The 16,786-nt window shown below is 42.5% G+C and overlaps 1 protein-coding gene across 3 annotated transcripts in view; it reads right to left on the bottom strand.

Moving 5' to 3' along the window:
- Positions 1–12,205, bottom strand: part of CMTR2 (cap methyltransferase 2) — a 28,735-nt gene extending 16,530 nt beyond the window's left edge. The window contains exons 1-2 of one of the 3 annotated variants that reach the window (XR_015700737.1): positions 11,574–11,617; positions 6,839–9,587 (exon numbers count right to left, since the gene is read on the bottom strand). Coding sequence is in view for 2 of the 3 variants with exons in the window: in XM_087740575.1 (XP_087596701.1) it covers positions 7,274–9,568 (2,295 nt within the window). In the remaining variant the exon portion in view is untranslated. Of the gene's footprint in view, positions 1–2,561; positions 9,588–11,573; positions 11,618–12,075 lie in introns of those variants that run through there. The other 2 variants (XM_087740575.1, XM_087740573.1) reach the window with 2 other exon arrangements.
- Between the last annotated feature and the right edge of the window lie 4,581 nt (positions 12,206–16,786).

Raw genomic sequence — 16,786 nt, 5'->3', positions numbered from 1 at the left:
GCTAACGCTCAATGCCAGTTCCAAGAGATGTATGGCTGCTGTGTTTTTCAGGTGCAACAGCAAGCCTCCACTGCTGAACACCACCATTTCTACCAGCCAGGAATCCTGTATCCATCCCAGGACTAGATGCACTAATCCCCAACACACCCTGTGCTATTGATCTGTTCCATGCAGAGCTCGATGTACTGTCTACGTGGCTTGCAGCGTGGTTTACTCAAGCTACATAGCTGGGTACCTTCTACCAGCGTTGCTGCAGTAATGAAGGCAGGGAACTCAGCAGCTCAGATGGCTCCCATCACTCAGATGTCCCTAGCAGCAGCAGCAGTCCTGCCCCAGACCCGCACTCCTCCACTGAATATCCGTCTGTCAGAGAGCATCATTATTTGAGGGAATGTGTAGCTATTCAGCAGGCACCTTGGAGGTGAGTTTAATTGTGACCCCAAGACAGATTTCATTACATTTCAACTCAACGGCGTTGAGTTGTGCTCTGTCATCAACCTGAGGCAGTCAACTCATTATAAAGCAAGTATTTAATTACCTTAACTCTCTAGAGACTTAAATTAAGGCATTTCACCACCACAGTTTATTCATTCCTTAGTCTAATTGAAGTTTCATTACCGACTGGCTACTGGGTCATTGTTTTGAGGCACAGGTACCTGACAGCTTAGGACCTAGGGGTACCTCTGCATGAGCTTTCATTTATATCAGGCAGCATTCATCCATTCATCTCTTAGCTATACAGATAATAATCTCTGGCTTCAGCAACAAATAAGATTTGAATATTGATCCACTTCTCTCTGCTATCCCCCAATTTAGATAAATCAATTTGCCGACAAGTGACAGTCACTTTTCTATGCTATCCCCCAATTTAGATAAATCAATTCTTTAACAAGCAACAGTCATCCTCATTTAGTAAAGCACTACGAAGATGCACTGTAACAGATGTGTTCAAGTTCCCTATGGAGGACAAAATATTGTTTTAATAAAAGGGACTGCTAACTGTGGTGCAGTAGTTCAAGTATGAGTTGTATTACAGGTAAAATTTCATCTCCCCAGTCTTGCTGCAGGACACTGAGGATCTGACACAACACAGTAAAAGAGAATTTGCTAAATATCTGTTCAGTCAGGGAAAGAGCTGATTTGCTTTGGGCTCAGTGATTTGGCTTAGCTTTCAACACCAACTATTTAAACTCAAAAACTGGCAGGCACGCTAGCATATTAAGATCTATCAAAATTCAGATAAGATTTCTAATCAACATAATGTAGCCTATAAATAGACTTTAAGGACTGAAGAAGTCACATATGCAGTTTTTAAGGTCTGTAGCAGCAAAATGAAGACATCCACATTTTCCCTTTACTTTCTAATCTGCCATTTCATATGTTTTTAGGCACTGGTTTTATATTGTTATATTGGGAATGCAAATATTTCATATATCTGTTTATGAGCTTGAAAACAATTCTGAGCATTTGTATTTCCCTGTAATTCAGTAAAACCACATTAAACAATATTTCCACCAAAATCAACCTGACAATCCTTCTAACGGGCTCTTCCAACCCAGCCCCCATTTCAAAGACCACTCACTTCCAAACTCCTCACATCCCCTGAAGTATGTTTTGACATTAACAACCAAGGCTTACAAGTGAGACAAGCTGTCCTGCATTTCAGCATACATTCAACACCACTTCCAGTTTAAAGATCTCCCCAAATACCTACTAGCTGTAAGGAAATTAAGGTATCAGAACGGTATGCATTTCTTGTGTCATCTCATGCCTCTGGAACACAGAACGGTTTTTCCCCAGCTCCCTAATCTGGAGTTCACTTCCAAAGCAGAAAGCAATAAAAAAACAAAAACAAAAAACAAAAACATTAGCATTAATAATTGTAGTCAAAATTAGTTAGCAAGCAGTCTCAAGACAAATCAAATAGCCAAGCCAAAGACAATCAGCTGGAACCCTTGTCAGTACAGCAGAGCCAGCCCTGAGGAATAAGGCACACAAGTTTCTTAAGTAATACCATTCAGTGAAGGCTAGCACTTAGAATGAAAACATTTGGATAAGGATTAATAATAGACTTTGCAGACAGAAGTACAGTGTATAACAGCCTTGTCTTACCAAAGTGGCTGTCATAGCCAGGAGAAACCAAAGATCCTTAAGACAAAATCCTTGCTGTTAAAGTAGGTTACATCAACCACACAAGGGGAGATAGATTGTAAAGCTCGGTGACAAGGCCAAGGGAGCTGTGTGCAGGCCTCCTACACACTGCTTTGACCATACTTGCAACTGAAGTCTCTCTTTGAACCAGTAAACAGCAAAGGTAAAGACAGTTAAAGAAAGTGAAAACCAAACACCACCCCCACTGAACAGGCTGCTCCAATGCCCCCATATCCTTCACTCATTAAGGATGGATCCAAACAGCAGGATGAGGGAACTGTGGCTCAAAAAAATGAAATATTAAACCTCCCCAGACTTCTCCCTACTATGATTCATTGTTTTGTTCCACGTTTGGTAAAGAAACACATAAATAGAAACATTTAAAACCTAAAATACTTTATTTTCTCCAAATAACATTTCTTTTCCTGTCCTTTTTTAAAAAAAGGTCTTTTAACACTCATTTGCAGACCAAATGAAAATATGCAATAGCCATGTAAACCAACATCCCTTCATCTACTTAGAAAAATATATACATCCTTCAAAACAAAAGCACACGTGGATTAGTTACAAAGCAAAAGCTTCATAGCTGTACAGTCCTGGGGGTTTCCACGCATGCAACCATGAACATAACCGTGTGTACAAGAAAGGCAGCACACAACTGGTGAATTGTTTGTTCAGGTGATTATGCCTCAAAGCTTTTTTTTAAGAATGTTTAGCAAGGAAAGGCTAGCAAATCCCATCAGCTGCATGTTATATTAGCCTCTCCTGGCTGGTGGAAAAGTTTGCTGCATTTAAATGTCTCCTAAAGGTTCTGCTTGTTATAAGCATAAGTGTCTACAGCCACTGGCTAATTCTTTTAGCAAATTTCATTCTTAAGACTTGAAATCAGCTCTGGACCCATAAGGAGTCACAAGAGGGCTCGATGGCAATCCAAATTATTGCCTAAAGAGTAAGCAATGAACAGCCACAGGCTGAGCACTTTTCTGGCATAAACACCGCCATTTGATCTTTCTGTCAAGTGACTTAAGTGCACAAAGAACTGGAACTAAGGATATCAGCACGGCATTCATGAAAATAGTTGCACAAATGAGACGGAAAAACCATTACCAGACTTTGGCAAGGAAATTTCAATCTTAGTCCTCACTCACTAAAGTACTAAAAAAAAATAAGAGACTGATATTCAAAGGCTACAAGGTGAAATTTAGAGACTCTTGTTTAAAAGTGGGAAATGGGGGCAAATGCTGATAAACAAACCCATTTCATACCACCCAAAATGGTAAGACAAGTTACACAGGATTTCCCCCACTTCACCATTAAGAACTAATGCTGAAAATCAACCATAAGTTAAAGAGATGTCAAAAGTCAATTTTTAGGGATGGTAACAGGAGGCTATAAGGCTCTGAGGCTTCAGCTTACTCGTCAACCCTTGCTTCCAGTGAATCAAGGACCTGATGTTATTCTGCATCCTAAAGCATCCAGCTCAGTGGCCAGAAATCAAGGTGTGTTTTTCTTTTCTCCTACTTTCTACATAGGCAATATTAATCCCTTCCCGTTAAGTCCCAAGTTGTTTTTCTAATAGAATACAATTCTGCTACATATTCTACTTTTACAACCAGTAATTTGACAGATCCAGCTTAAATGAAGATTAATAGACACCAATTAGTACCATTTTAATAGACCACTGGATTTCATACTATAAATCTCATTATGTTTTGTAGAAATTAAATTGGAAAGCCAGTGGCAAGAACACATACAATCTGTGCACATCCAAATGAATCTAAATACAATACAAAATTAGTAAAAATAAGTAGCAATTCTCTTAACTTTAATGGAACTCAACTTAAAAAAAAAAAATAAAAAATCAGCATTTTCACTTAGTGGAGTACCCAGTTCATTCAACCCTCATGCAACTGATTTCAAAATATTATGCTGGCTTAAAACAAAAGATCCAAAACATTTCAGAAAAATAACGTAGCTCATAGCTAATCATTGGGCCTAGATATTGGTCCTTCATTGGAAACCTGCAACAGCAGGGCTGCAAAACTAAATTTACCTCAAGTTTGCATGAATCTCGATCCCATCATAACCAACTTAGTCTCTCCATCTCCTTTATTTTCCCCTGTGTGAAACCTTAAGCTCCTAATTATGAAAAACAATACCCAGTTCATCTTCAAACAGATAAAAAAAACAACTTAAAAGCTGCCAGGGTACTGAGACACTTCATCAGGTGTCACCCAAAATCAAATCAAATTGGCCGAAAACTGACAGCCTCGAGGAAGGCAGGAGTCATCAGACCCTTTCCACAAAGGTTAATACATTCTTCCCATGCATTCTTACATATTCCAAAAGTCACAACAGAAATTAAGTGTCACTTCCCTCAAAGAAATCTTTGGTCTAAAGACAGCTAGGACAACGCAGGAGTCTCACAATTAAAAGGACAAGCGTCATTCCTAACTTTGAAACTCCTGCCATTAAAACAACAATAAAAAAACCTCTCCAAACCGTATCCTTTCTTTTTAACAGGAATAGCTGCTGTCAAAGCATTTCTCCTGTCATCTCCCCATGTCTGCCAACAAACAAAAATGCTCCAGAGCAAATCGGGCATCAGGATCCACAAGACATTGGATTTCCTTTGGGTTAGAGATCTGGCTTTCCACAGGAGAGCTTGCACACATTTTTTTGGGGGAGTACTTCCAAACAGATGGATTATGTTTCCCCACCACCTCCGTTTAGTGTACCTTGAAGTACACAGTCCTAACTCGCCCGAAGCTTTGTGGCCATCTAAAATGCTTTCTTCTAAAAATAAAGGAAAAAAGGGAGATTGATGAGATGGGAACGGTGGGATAGGAGGAATCTCAGGTAAGTCTGCACAGTTCATCAGATGTACAGAACAGAGCAAGGAAAACTTGAAAAAATAAATGCATTTTCTCTCACAGTCTGTCAGTCACCTCAGGATTTTACTTTACCTACAAAATAATAATTTAAAAATATTAGACTAATGTTAGTAAGAAGAAACCCAAGTTATTTAAGTACCTATTAGATGAGATGCTTCTGGCTACTCATGCCTCCATGGCAGAACATCACAGTGTAAGCACTCCCATGCACTTGAAGTATCTCGTTTACCCCTGCTTTAAAAGACATCTTTTCAAATGCTTCAGCTCAGTGGGAGTTTCAGAAGCATTAATGACTACTGAAACAGTGGCAGAGACATCGGGGTGTCTTTGGTGGACAATACCTTTATCCTGCTTTTTGTTTCAGATAAAGATGACTTTTACTGGTGATCTTTGATACTGTCTCATCATCCGTTCTTCTACAATATTTCTTCTCTCCTTCTTTAATCTGGTTTTCAGTATTTCTTTTTTATTCCTCAATGAAATTAATCTGTGTCCCTGCTTGCACTGTTGGTTTAGAGATTCAAAAAGTGATTTACAGGGGAAGCTATTACTGCATGTATCTCCCAATCTATAGCCTCTTTTCCCTTCCTTCCTGGTCTGAGAGAGGAAGCATGACTCAGCTCACAGCAAAAAGAGCATGTTCATTTAAATAAATTAAATGGGCAATGACCAATCCCAGAAGCTTTTGTTTAGGCAGCTTCTATTTACGTGCAACTGTAAAAAGCAAGATTTTTTTTAGAAAATGTTATGAATTAGTCAGACGTGAGCCACCAACTCACTCACCTATCAAGTTCTTAAATAAAAAAAATGAACTGTTAGATATATTAAACTCTGCCCCGATCAACGTGGCAAGAAAGACTATTAAATGTGCAGCACCTCCAGACAAAACAGTTTTTCAGCAGTTCTTTTAATCCCTTACCAGTAATCAATTATCCTTCAAGCTCCCACATTATATAACTAGAAGTGCTTCCAGAAGGTGACTGGTAATTCATCAGGAGACTATATTTTCCTTCTAACTCCACTCTTTTCGACCTTTTCCTACAAGATCTTGCACATAACAGCAGCAAAGCCATTCTTCCTTTAAACATCATTTCTCCCTCTGAGGAGATTTTTCCACATATACTACAAACTTAAAACTAAATGTTAATATACACAAGTTAAGCCTCAAAATTTAGCTCTCAAAGGAGCAATATGGAAAATAAAATTTGACTCCCTTAAAAGAACAGTCAGTTACCAATTTCATCATTTTTATCCTTAAGGGGAACCAACTGAAATCTTAACCATACTTTCCCAAAGACAGTTATCGCATATTTCTTCAGCTTAATGCTCCTCTGATGGTACCCAAAGCATTTCTTGATACACAAATCTGCGCACAATCATGTTTTTAGCCTGAAAAACATTTGCAGTTCCACGTTAACAGCTGCTGCCATAGACAGATGTCTATGCAAGTGTAAAGTCTTCACTTCCACTCAGGAGTCTCAAATTATTTTAAGGAGGACCCATAAGCCACATAAAAATAACATTATAACAGCCCGTTCATTGATGGGGAAACACAGCCACAAAATAACCTGTCAAAAAACATAACACAGACTGCTGCTCTTTGCATAAACAAAATTAAAAACAAAGAGCATCTTTCCCTGGACACCTCTGCTACTGCTTACAGGCAGTCATTTTTAACCCAGCCTTTGTGGGACAGCTGCCTGCTCACAAGACACTCATCCCTCACGTCTTACATTGGGCTTGCACACCACTGAGCGTTCTGGCCCAAACCTCAGGTTTCAGCTTCTACAAACCCTGGAAAAGCAGGCAGATGTGTCAAGACTCCCAGAGTTTGCTCCGCAGAAGAGGGCTACTGTCACACAACAGGGTCTCCCGTTGTCTGGCCTGATGCAACAGGTATACATCACCTCTCATCATGAAGGTCGCAGTTCTGACCTAGGTGCCACACAAAGAAATTTGCTCAGGGAGAGCTGTGACAGAAGAGAAACAGTTTCTCCACTTCAATCACTGTCCCTCCCAAGTCTGCCATGCCTGAGCCTCAGGTTTCTGTAGGACAGGCCAATAGGGTGCAAGTGGGATTGACAGCTCAAAACATCCTCCCAACATTAACAATGTCACACCAAGGTTTTACAGTAACATTACTTTCACATTAACAATGTTTTTAACACCTTCTACCTGCCTGTGAAACAAGGTCTAGCAGCAGCAACTTGCTCAATTCTAGAATTATTCTAAAGTGAAATATTGCTAGTGATTTGCTGCTGCTTAGCTTGTACGATCAAGTGGAGTTGTCTCTTTGCAATGGCTGTGTTCAAATCCCACAAGAACTCCAACAGTTTGCCCTGGAGGAGAACCTCCATAGGCACAAACTGCAAAACTTGCTGGGGAGAGTCTGTGTCTAGTAAAGAGCTCATTAGTTTATTCAGACGCCGTAGATATTCAATAACTGGGTTTGGGAGGCCTCGGTAGCCAACGCAGAGCAAAGCGGCACTAGTCCTTAGAGGCTCATGGGAGGTCGGACAAGTGAATGTGATGCATCTGAAACAGCAATGCAGTATAAAGACCAGGCCAGCTGTGAAGCGTGTAAAACAAGAGAGGATGGGCAAAATCAATGCATCTCCCATTGTAAGCTGATTCAACGAATGCAGAACGCACTCCAAAAGCTGCTGCTGGTACTTTGGTTCTCCATCATAAAGCAAGGAGAAGCTGAAAGTCAGCAGTGTGGCTGAGTCCAGGAGCTTTATTTCCATACTAGGTTGGCTTTCAGTATCACAGAGGGATGGAAAGTCCACCACAAGGCACTTGAGTTGGTCACTACATTTTTCATTTAGGACTTCCTGATGACACCTGGAAAGATCAGACACTTCTGCCAATATCAGTTCCCCAGGAAGAACTTCACATGAGTGACAAGGCTCCAGCAGTTGACTGCTTTTCAGCCTCCCCCCCAGCAATTCTTTCATAGCTTCATTAAGATTTTCCAAGACTTGACCATCACAAAACGGAGAACATTTTACCACAGGTAGTCTTTTTCCTTCCAAAATGTACCACAAGCTACACTCGAGGTTAGAAGATGATCCTTCCAAGATGCACATTTTACCAGCATTATTTAAACTATGTTCTTCAGCCCAGTGATTAAAATAGCCCTTTGCCACTTTATCATTCCACGTAAGGGTTTCCAGCATCTTCCTTTCATTGTATGTACTAAAATATTTGTTTCTTTGCCCAAACCATTTTGCATTCATGCTGCAACCGGTCTGAGACTTCCTGACAAGCCAGTTATTTCTGGCAATGGGTTTCATATGAAGTCTTTGCATGAAGAACTCTACTGCACAGTCTCTTAACTTGTTCAGTTTTGTCTGCTCTTCTTCTTCCATACGCTCAAAGAGATGGATGTTCTCAGAGATTGTCTCTACCTGGCACTTGTGGAAGAATATGCAACACTCTTCATGTATTTTAAGAAAAGATTCTGGTAGCATATGCTGGGGAAAAAGCGCTTTGTTGACCATTTCTGTTCCAAAGTTCTGTATCATCTTCGAAAGCAGCCGATGAATGCTTTCTCTGCCCATATAACGAAGACAAATCACATAGGCCTCCGAGTTTCCAGCTTTGCTAGTGGCTGGCTTAAAGACATGGACCTCCTCAAAAGAACAGTTTAGCAGGAAGAGCAGATTGGTAGAACAGTGTTCAAACAGCGTGAACATCTTCAAAACAAAGGATCCCCCAGTGCCCAGGATCATTAAAGCAGTGACTGCTTCACAGTAATGAAGGGGTGAGACAAGAGCCTCTTGTTCACCTGGATTTCCCTGGCAATCAAAGCTGCCATCAGCAGTTACCAAGTGAACTGTGGCCATATTACTTACAAACTTCTGAAGTCCTGTTAGATGTTTCAGTGTCATCACATCACCGGTGTTATCTGGGCCGAAGTACCACCAAGGCAACGTATTTGCGATAAGACGGTCATCCATGATCATCGTAAGGGTGTCATTTGCTTCATGATAAGGGTTTAGAGTATTAGCTACCCAATTCCAGTCGCAAGGGACATGGTGGGATTTCAAGTAGTGATTGAGGCTGGCTATAAAAGCTCCAGGTGCTTCACAGAGGTGGACAGAATTCAGTTCTCCATCCTGAAGAGCTTCTTCAGGGAGAAGAGGAAAACTGCACAGAATCTCATGAAACTTGCACCAGGCCTGGGTGCACAGCTCAGCATTCACAGATTTCTTCACATGAGGAATTATTTTCCCTGCTTTATTGGTAAATGAGGTGTGCTGATGCCATTCAACCAGGTTCTTATCACTCAGTTGATTCTTCACTTCATTCATCGAGTCCTTTAGAGCCAGGAGTGAGCTGAATTCCTTGTGATCGCACGTGAAAGCATCACTGGGATCTGGTAGCTGCCATTCATTATTTACTGGCTTAGCGTAAGTAAACTTCTTTGCAAAGAGCTTCTCAATTTCAGAAAGAATTTCAGGACTGAACTTTTCAAGATTTGTAGTCTGGTCAACATAAGGCTTCTTACATTTATTCATTCTTGGATTTATTCACAACCTGGAGAACAGCAGGGGAAGAGAAACAATGTCACTCCAATCCCAAGTGTATATAAATAAGCAAAGCGGTTTCTTAAAAAAAATAGAAGTTTCTCCTGCTTAACCTCTGTATTCTAGAATGAGAGAAATGCTTCACAGAATCACATACCAATGAGGAAAATAAAGGAGGGCTATCCTGAATAAGGCTATTTAGAAATCAGGAGGTTCACAGGTTCAACCACCCTTCATGCTATTTACATAGGAAGTGAAGAAAATTCAGCTGCTGCTTCGGCTCTTTACCGACCTCTGAATACTCTGCTCACTATATGGGTCTAAACACTTAAATACAAATATCTCTCTCAGGCACAAAAGAGAACACACCACAAGCTATACAAATCAAACAAGTGTCCCAGAAATCTTGTCATCTGATTACGGCAGTATTTATCCATCTCCCTCACAGTATAGAGAGTGGGGAGCCACAAGCAAAGCCAGCTTTGAGAGGGAGCGCAGCTGATCCTTCTGTTTTCCCCTAACTCCCAACAGCTAACCCTCACACGTCTTCCACCAAACCCCGTGTGACGCTGGGAGAGCCCCCTCACTGGCACCCTCGATAACAGCCCTCTAGCTGAAGAGACCCTCAGGAGAGGTATAATACCAGCCTGCAAGTAAAACCCCTTTTCTGTGCTCAGCATTACAGCTCTCTGCCAGGCCACTGCAAATCCTTAAGCCTAGCCTTCCCTACTGAAAAAACAGTGACAAATCTGATGTGGGAAGAGACTTTCTTGCATCTGTGGTCAACGTTAACTCGTGCTTGATGTTGAAGAAGAAAGTAGTGCGAAGTGTTGTGCTTTGTGTGGATAAAGGCAGACTAACTCAAGCGTACTCAGCACAAAGCTAACGAGTCTGCTGCCATCTGCTCCAGTGCACAGCACAAAGCACACGAGGCAGAAGTTAGGTTCACTAACCAGAAATCAACCGGCTAGCAATCTATTTAAAACCAAGATGTTCACTTAAGCAAAATAATTTAACCAAAATTACCACAGGAGACATGAAATCCCTCAGCATATCGTTTTAACCATCCCCCAAACCATCCCATTACCTCAGAATCAAAATATGATGATCTTAAATGTTACAAAACAGTTTAATGTGAAAAAATAATGGATTAAAATTGAAAGAGTTGAGAAACTTTGGAAGCAAACAGGACAAAATATGGCCAGCCTAAACACTTTACTCTTCCCCTTGAATCCGTGTTAGCATCTCAGGCCACAGCTCCACAACTGTCTCCTTTCATGACCACTGGCCCTCTGAGGGGAAGCACAGGGTTAAGTACATACAGGTGAAGTTTCATTTCCCCAACTCGATTGCCTTTCGGTAAGCATATTTAGTTTCACTTTCCTTTATGCAGATGTATTTTGGCTTTAGTCTAGTCCTTTCTCACTACGGGTTCTGGGGAGAAGGGGAAAACTGAGGGAAACACAGGAGAGCACTGTGCCCTAAACTAGTTTTACTTCACTTTTAAATACCAACTGTAAGCATGGCCTTTTAATTACAGCTCACACCAGCAGACCCCTGAACAAAGCATGATAAAGAAATAGGCAGGCAGTCACTTGCCTTTTCTTTTTTGTAATTATTTCCAGTCCCCATCGGCCTGGACTCCGTTCAAGCCTGCTTAAGGGCTCTAGGCTCCTCCCCACCCCGCGGCTCCTGACACATCCCACCGCCGGGGGAAGGCCCGCGCCCCGCACACCGGATCGCTCTCGGATCGGCCGTACCCAGCAGCCAGCCCCGGCACCCGCTGGGGGCTCACAGCGCCCCGGGGAAACCCGCTCTCCCCTTCCTGCCCGCCACCGTGGTACAACCCGCCACCCGCCGCCAGAGCGCGGCCCGGACGCCTCCCTCCACCCCGGCCCCTCGTAGAGCCGCGCCCGGCCGAGGCGTCTCCCCGCGCCGCCCGCTCGCTACGCGAGGCCGCGGCTCCCGCGCGGCCTAGAGGAGCCCCCGCTCTTACCCGGCGGGCTGCGGCGGCGCGGCGGGAAGCGAGGCAGGCCCGGCCCCTTCGCTCCACGGCCCGGCCCCGCAGCCTCGCCCCGGCCGCTGCCCGCCGCCCTACCCTCTCCTCAGCGGGGCGCCGCAGGCACCTCCCTCCGTGCCAGGTGGGCTTTTATTTATTTATTTTTTAAATAAATATGGAGGTTTTTTTTTTTTTTTTTTAGCAGGGTAAGGCCTGGAGTCCACCCATGGCTGTTAGTACTGGGAGAGGAACAACGAGTGCCCGCGTTCCCCAAGCGAAGGCTGCTCGGGCAGGAGGCAGGTCGCCCGCTCGAGGCCACACAGTTGCCTTCACAGGAGGTGAAAGCAGGCTGCTTTTCACCAGAAAACCCTGCTCACTTCAGCTGGCTTCAAGGGGGGGGGAGCAGAGGAGCCACCTCCCAGCAGTACCACAGCCCAAAAGAAATAAGAAACACCTATAGAAGTTATTCAACTAGCGCTTACCATGTGATAATACTTACAGGTTTTCTGGAGAAAAACGGAGGAAAGCTTTGTGGCAAACTGCTAGTATCCCATTGGAGAGGAAGGGCTGGGGCTCAGTGCCCTGCATCTTTCTGTATGAAGACCTGGGATGTCTGCCCTGCAGACCCAGACATAGCTGACCAAGGAACCAGAGCAAAGCACCATCATCTCCCAGCCCTGCAGACGCCACATCTCAGCACACACTCTCCAGGACAGCCTCCATCTTTGGAGTCAGCAGCAGTGCTCCTCAGGAGTTCGCTTTGGCCTCTCTAACCCACAAGCAGATACTTAAGACGACTGTTGCACACGATAACCCACTTTGCTGCCCTTTCTAAATACCCAGGAGACTCGTTACACCCAACTTGGGTTAGCAGGAGGCAAGAGCCTTGAAATATTAACAGAGCAATAAAGAGCAGAATCAAACATCCATTGCAGCATCCCTGGAAACACACATACACCTTCTAGACAGCAAAATAGCATCTAATCTGCAAGTAGAGGCAGAAAGGTCAAAACAGATTAATTACTACAGCAGACAGAGGGTGCAAGCTGCTCTCGAGGTTTTAAGCATTGTGAGGATTTTCCTATACGCCGGTTAGGGAATGAGGCACTTGCCAGCCCATTTAGAACAAACATCCAACGACATAGCATGAGTTAGCAGAAATCCTTTTGCTTTAACGCCAGGTTTGCTGCTATTGACTTTTGCACTCTCACATATTTCTCCTTGATGAAGTGTGATCCAGCCCTAAGCCAGAATTAGTTCTAGCACAGAAATTAAATGCTGTGAGTACAGGGGACTCCAGAACTAATACAACTACGGAAAATTTTGCTAGAAACCAGGTCATCGGTAAAAAAACTTGGTATATCCATCTTAAAGATGTAATAATGATACATAGGTAAATTATCTTTTCTTCTGCTCTGGGTACATTAGACAACTTACATATTAAAGTTATACCTAAATACATAAATCTATAAAAGGACAACCTCCCTCCCCCCACCCCAAACTCTATTTGTTTCCTAAATTGAATGAACATTGCTATAAAATAGGCGGAACCTTAAGTACAGAAAAAACCCTGTGCTACCTGCAAACAGGAATACAGGACTAAAACTTATTCTTTAAATCCCTTGAAAAAATAGAATGTCTTTTTAAAGCTAAAAGCACCATATGCACCTCTGATAAACAGTATAACAAAAAGATACTAGTTACTTCATCAGAAAGAAGCTTTACCTAATGAGAAAGAGCTTAGGTGTGGATGGAAGTTTTATATGTATATCTGCAATGCCTCTTTACCATTTGATTAGCTTGTTTGAAAATCACTTTCCAATCAATCAACATCTTTGGCTACTTAAAGGTGTGGGGGGGGAAAGCTGGGGTAAATGAATTAAAGCAGATAAGCAGCTAGTGAGGTAGGTAGCTAAGGATGTTGTGGGTTCTCCAGCATCTGTTGTGGTCTCTATTTAAATTTGATCGTATAGAGCATATAGTAATGTCGTTAAGTTTTTCTTATCCTTTGCTTAGACAAACTTAAAGCTAGTGGGAATGTAAGAGGTGTGTTATAGTCTGAATGGTTTTCTTCTTGTCTTTGTAATAAAAAACTAAACATATCATTCACTTAGTTTTGGCTTGCTTTCTGATATCTCCAGTAGTGCTGTGATGTTTCTGATACTTCCCTTTTGTTATTCCTGCATGCTCACACACAAGCCACAAGGCTTACACTGATTTGAGTTCTGTGGAGAACAGGTTATTATTTAAATCATTGAGTTTAAGAGTTGATTCTTTTTAATCTTTTCTTAAATACTTAAATCACCTTTTCACACGCTCTTAGGTTCTTAAGTGTTTGGATAATATCAGCAAGAGGACAACTACAATTCAGCAGATGGGGGAAAGCGGTATGTAGGACTTACTTACCTTTTCAGTCCTACCCTGGCAGGCTTTTACTATAGCTTGTAGCTTCTCAGAGTCACGGTCTTCTGGACTACTGAAGATAAGGCTCTCCCAAAATACAGGGGAGAACAATTCATCACTGAGCGTGCAACAATACAAGATTCTTAGCTAAAAGAAATGCAGTTGAATAGTATGCTTAAGAAAAATATGATGCTTTTTCTGAAATTAAACCTTTAACTCAGCTTGTGATCTTCAGTTTCCTCTTATGTTTTCCTAAATGTCTTCAAGTTAAAGCAGAAGTTCAAGTAGATACTTCTGTCTTATGCTAAATAATCTTTTTTCTGTCCATGTGAGACACTCAAAATGGGAGCATAGCACTTTTGTCTTGGATTAGTCCTGCTTTTGTGGAACTAATATTCTATCAGCTGATAGATAGCTGATCTTCTCCCTATCAGATCACAAGATGCGTGCAGAGCTGCGGCACCAAAAGCCCCAAACAGAAGCGTCTGTCTTTAAAGGAACATTGGGCAGTTAAACATCGGAAGTTAAACATCTAATTAAGAACAAATTAGTCTTGTTTATGCTTCTGATTTTTTTTTTTAGCTAAAATAGCAAAATGCACATATAGTATGCGCATGCCATGTGATGGAGCTGAGGAGTGTTGCTGGATTTTTTGGGAGCATTTTAATCATGTCGGGTATGCAGGAAGGCTGCTGGCATGACTATGCTGAGCCCTGGAAGAAACTTCATAGATTCTACAGGACACCTGGTACTTCTCACCCTGCTTCTAAAGATCAGCCCCAAAGACATGTAATTTTGCATCAAGTCTCACCATGTTTTTAGCTATCACTGTGCAGGATGCAAGATGGTCATAAGCTGGGGAGATAGCATTGGTCTCTTAAAAACAGGCAGGTAACAGCCTTTTTTTATTTTTTTGTAGAAGTTCAGATCAAATACCAAAGGTGAAGGAAAGACTTACAGGGACACTTTTAGCTAATAGTTTCCCCACAGGGATTTGCAAAGGCCCATCAGTTGCACAAATCCCACCTAGTTTCGGGCTTCTTGAGATCCCTAGAGGATCTTGTCGTGTGCTTACCTGTAGGTCTGGCTATGCCACTGTGTTTTTTAAAGCTCACTGTAGGCAATTCTAGAGGCATACTTTGGATTAAAACTGAAAGGACACCATGGGGATTCTGAAGGGCTCAGCTATGACTTCCATGCTGGGGTTATGTTATGATCTGGGTGACCTGAGTCCATGCCAGGAGGAGGCAGCCATCCAAATGGGACTGCGAGGTTAATGCTGGTGATTTGCCTAGAACCAGTTGCACGTGTAGCGGAACCCTCTCCTGCAGTGGAGAAATGGGACTACTAAGGAGCTGTTGCTATCTTGTACCCTTTGAGCCCCACTGGGGCTGTCTCACATTTTGCATGTCTTGTGGGTGCCAGACATATCAAGAAATGGGTATGTGGTGTACGAGGTGGGGAAGGTTGGTTGCACTTAATGCAGTGGCTTGGCATGACCTTGGGGACCAGTCTGTAAGGGCTCTTGTTCTGCTTCTGGCTTGCAGTCAGGCAGGTTTACCTTTCTCTTTCCTTGCTGGAGGAATTGCAACCACAGTCTGCTATAGTGAAGGTGAGTTGTGAGACTTCAGTAAACAATGTCTAACGTAGACAATTAGTAAAATGATATATGGTTGTCTAACCTTTGCTTCTTCACACAAAAATCACTGAAATGGAAATTAAAAGGAAAAACCTATAGACTATTCAATATTGTGGTATTATTGCACTGCAAATGAGATAATGAGAAAGCATTGATCCTGTTGGGACAGCATAAATACATCCTGATGGACCACGGGGGATACAAGGGATAGTACGTTCACTTGCTGACCTCCAGAAAGCAGTGTTTTCCGAAGAGGGGCTTTGGGGAAACAGGAGCGTGGTCCTGGAGACTGGTGAAAGGTCTGGCCTCGAGCTCCACTGTGTGAAAGTCTTATTGATTACTGAGAGAAAACCAGATCACAGAACAGAATAAACTTTGGTCCTGTGTGGTCTCGATATGGGTAAGTGTCCTTATTCTTCCCATGGAGAAGTCTTCCTACGGAGAAGCATACTCAGAGCTCCAGGCCAGCGGTTGGCTGTGATGCCAAGATAAGAACTGTATTCACCTGTGTCAAATAGGGGAATATATCTATTTTCAAGAATCAGTGGTGATACGTATAGCAGTGTAGTGCCATTTAACTATTTGAGAATTGTTTTCTTCTGTGACAGGGCTGAAAACATTTCTTTCTTCTTCCTTACGATTTTTAGTTCTTTTTTCAAGTTACTTGTATTTATTGTAGGCCAGAGGGGTATCTGGCCTTCTGTAGTCTCTAGTCCACCAGGTGCCATAGTTTCTTTGCCCCTTATCCTCACCAAAGTGGTGTTGCAGCTCTCCACTACGTTTTCCCCGAGCTCTCCTATTTTTCTGCCTGCCTCAGAGCACTTTCACAGCACACAGCCCATCCATTCATCTCAAGCCTGACGTACTGCTGATCCCTGGTTGTGCTGTTTCTATCCCTTCAGAAAGTACAACTCCCTTCCCTCAAACCCCCAAATGAACCTTTTTTGTACCCTGTCTCTACTGAGTTCCTTGACACAAGTGCTTTCATTTCCACAAGCTCCTGTAGCCACAACCCCAGTCTTATCCTTTAGCCTTTGACACCTCTCCTAGAGCTGGAAGGTGGAGATATTGACTGGTCTTAGGACATCTCTGCTCTTTTCCTAATTTCTGTGGTATCATTTGTTCACGAATTTGGTCAAGTTGCTTTCTCTTTTTGCCTGAGTCTTGT

Source organism: Nipponia nippon, unplaced genomic scaffold, assembly GCF_047370975.1.
Source record: "Nipponia nippon isolate SJK-2023a ecotype South Korea unplaced genomic scaffold, ASM4737097v1 scaffold_7, whole genome shotgun sequence".
NCBI lineage: Eukaryota > Metazoa > Chordata > Aves > Pelecaniformes > Threskiornithidae > Nipponia > Nipponia nippon.
The sequence above is the reverse complement of the archived record's forward strand: the minus strand, read 5'-3'. Positions and strand labels throughout refer to the sequence as shown.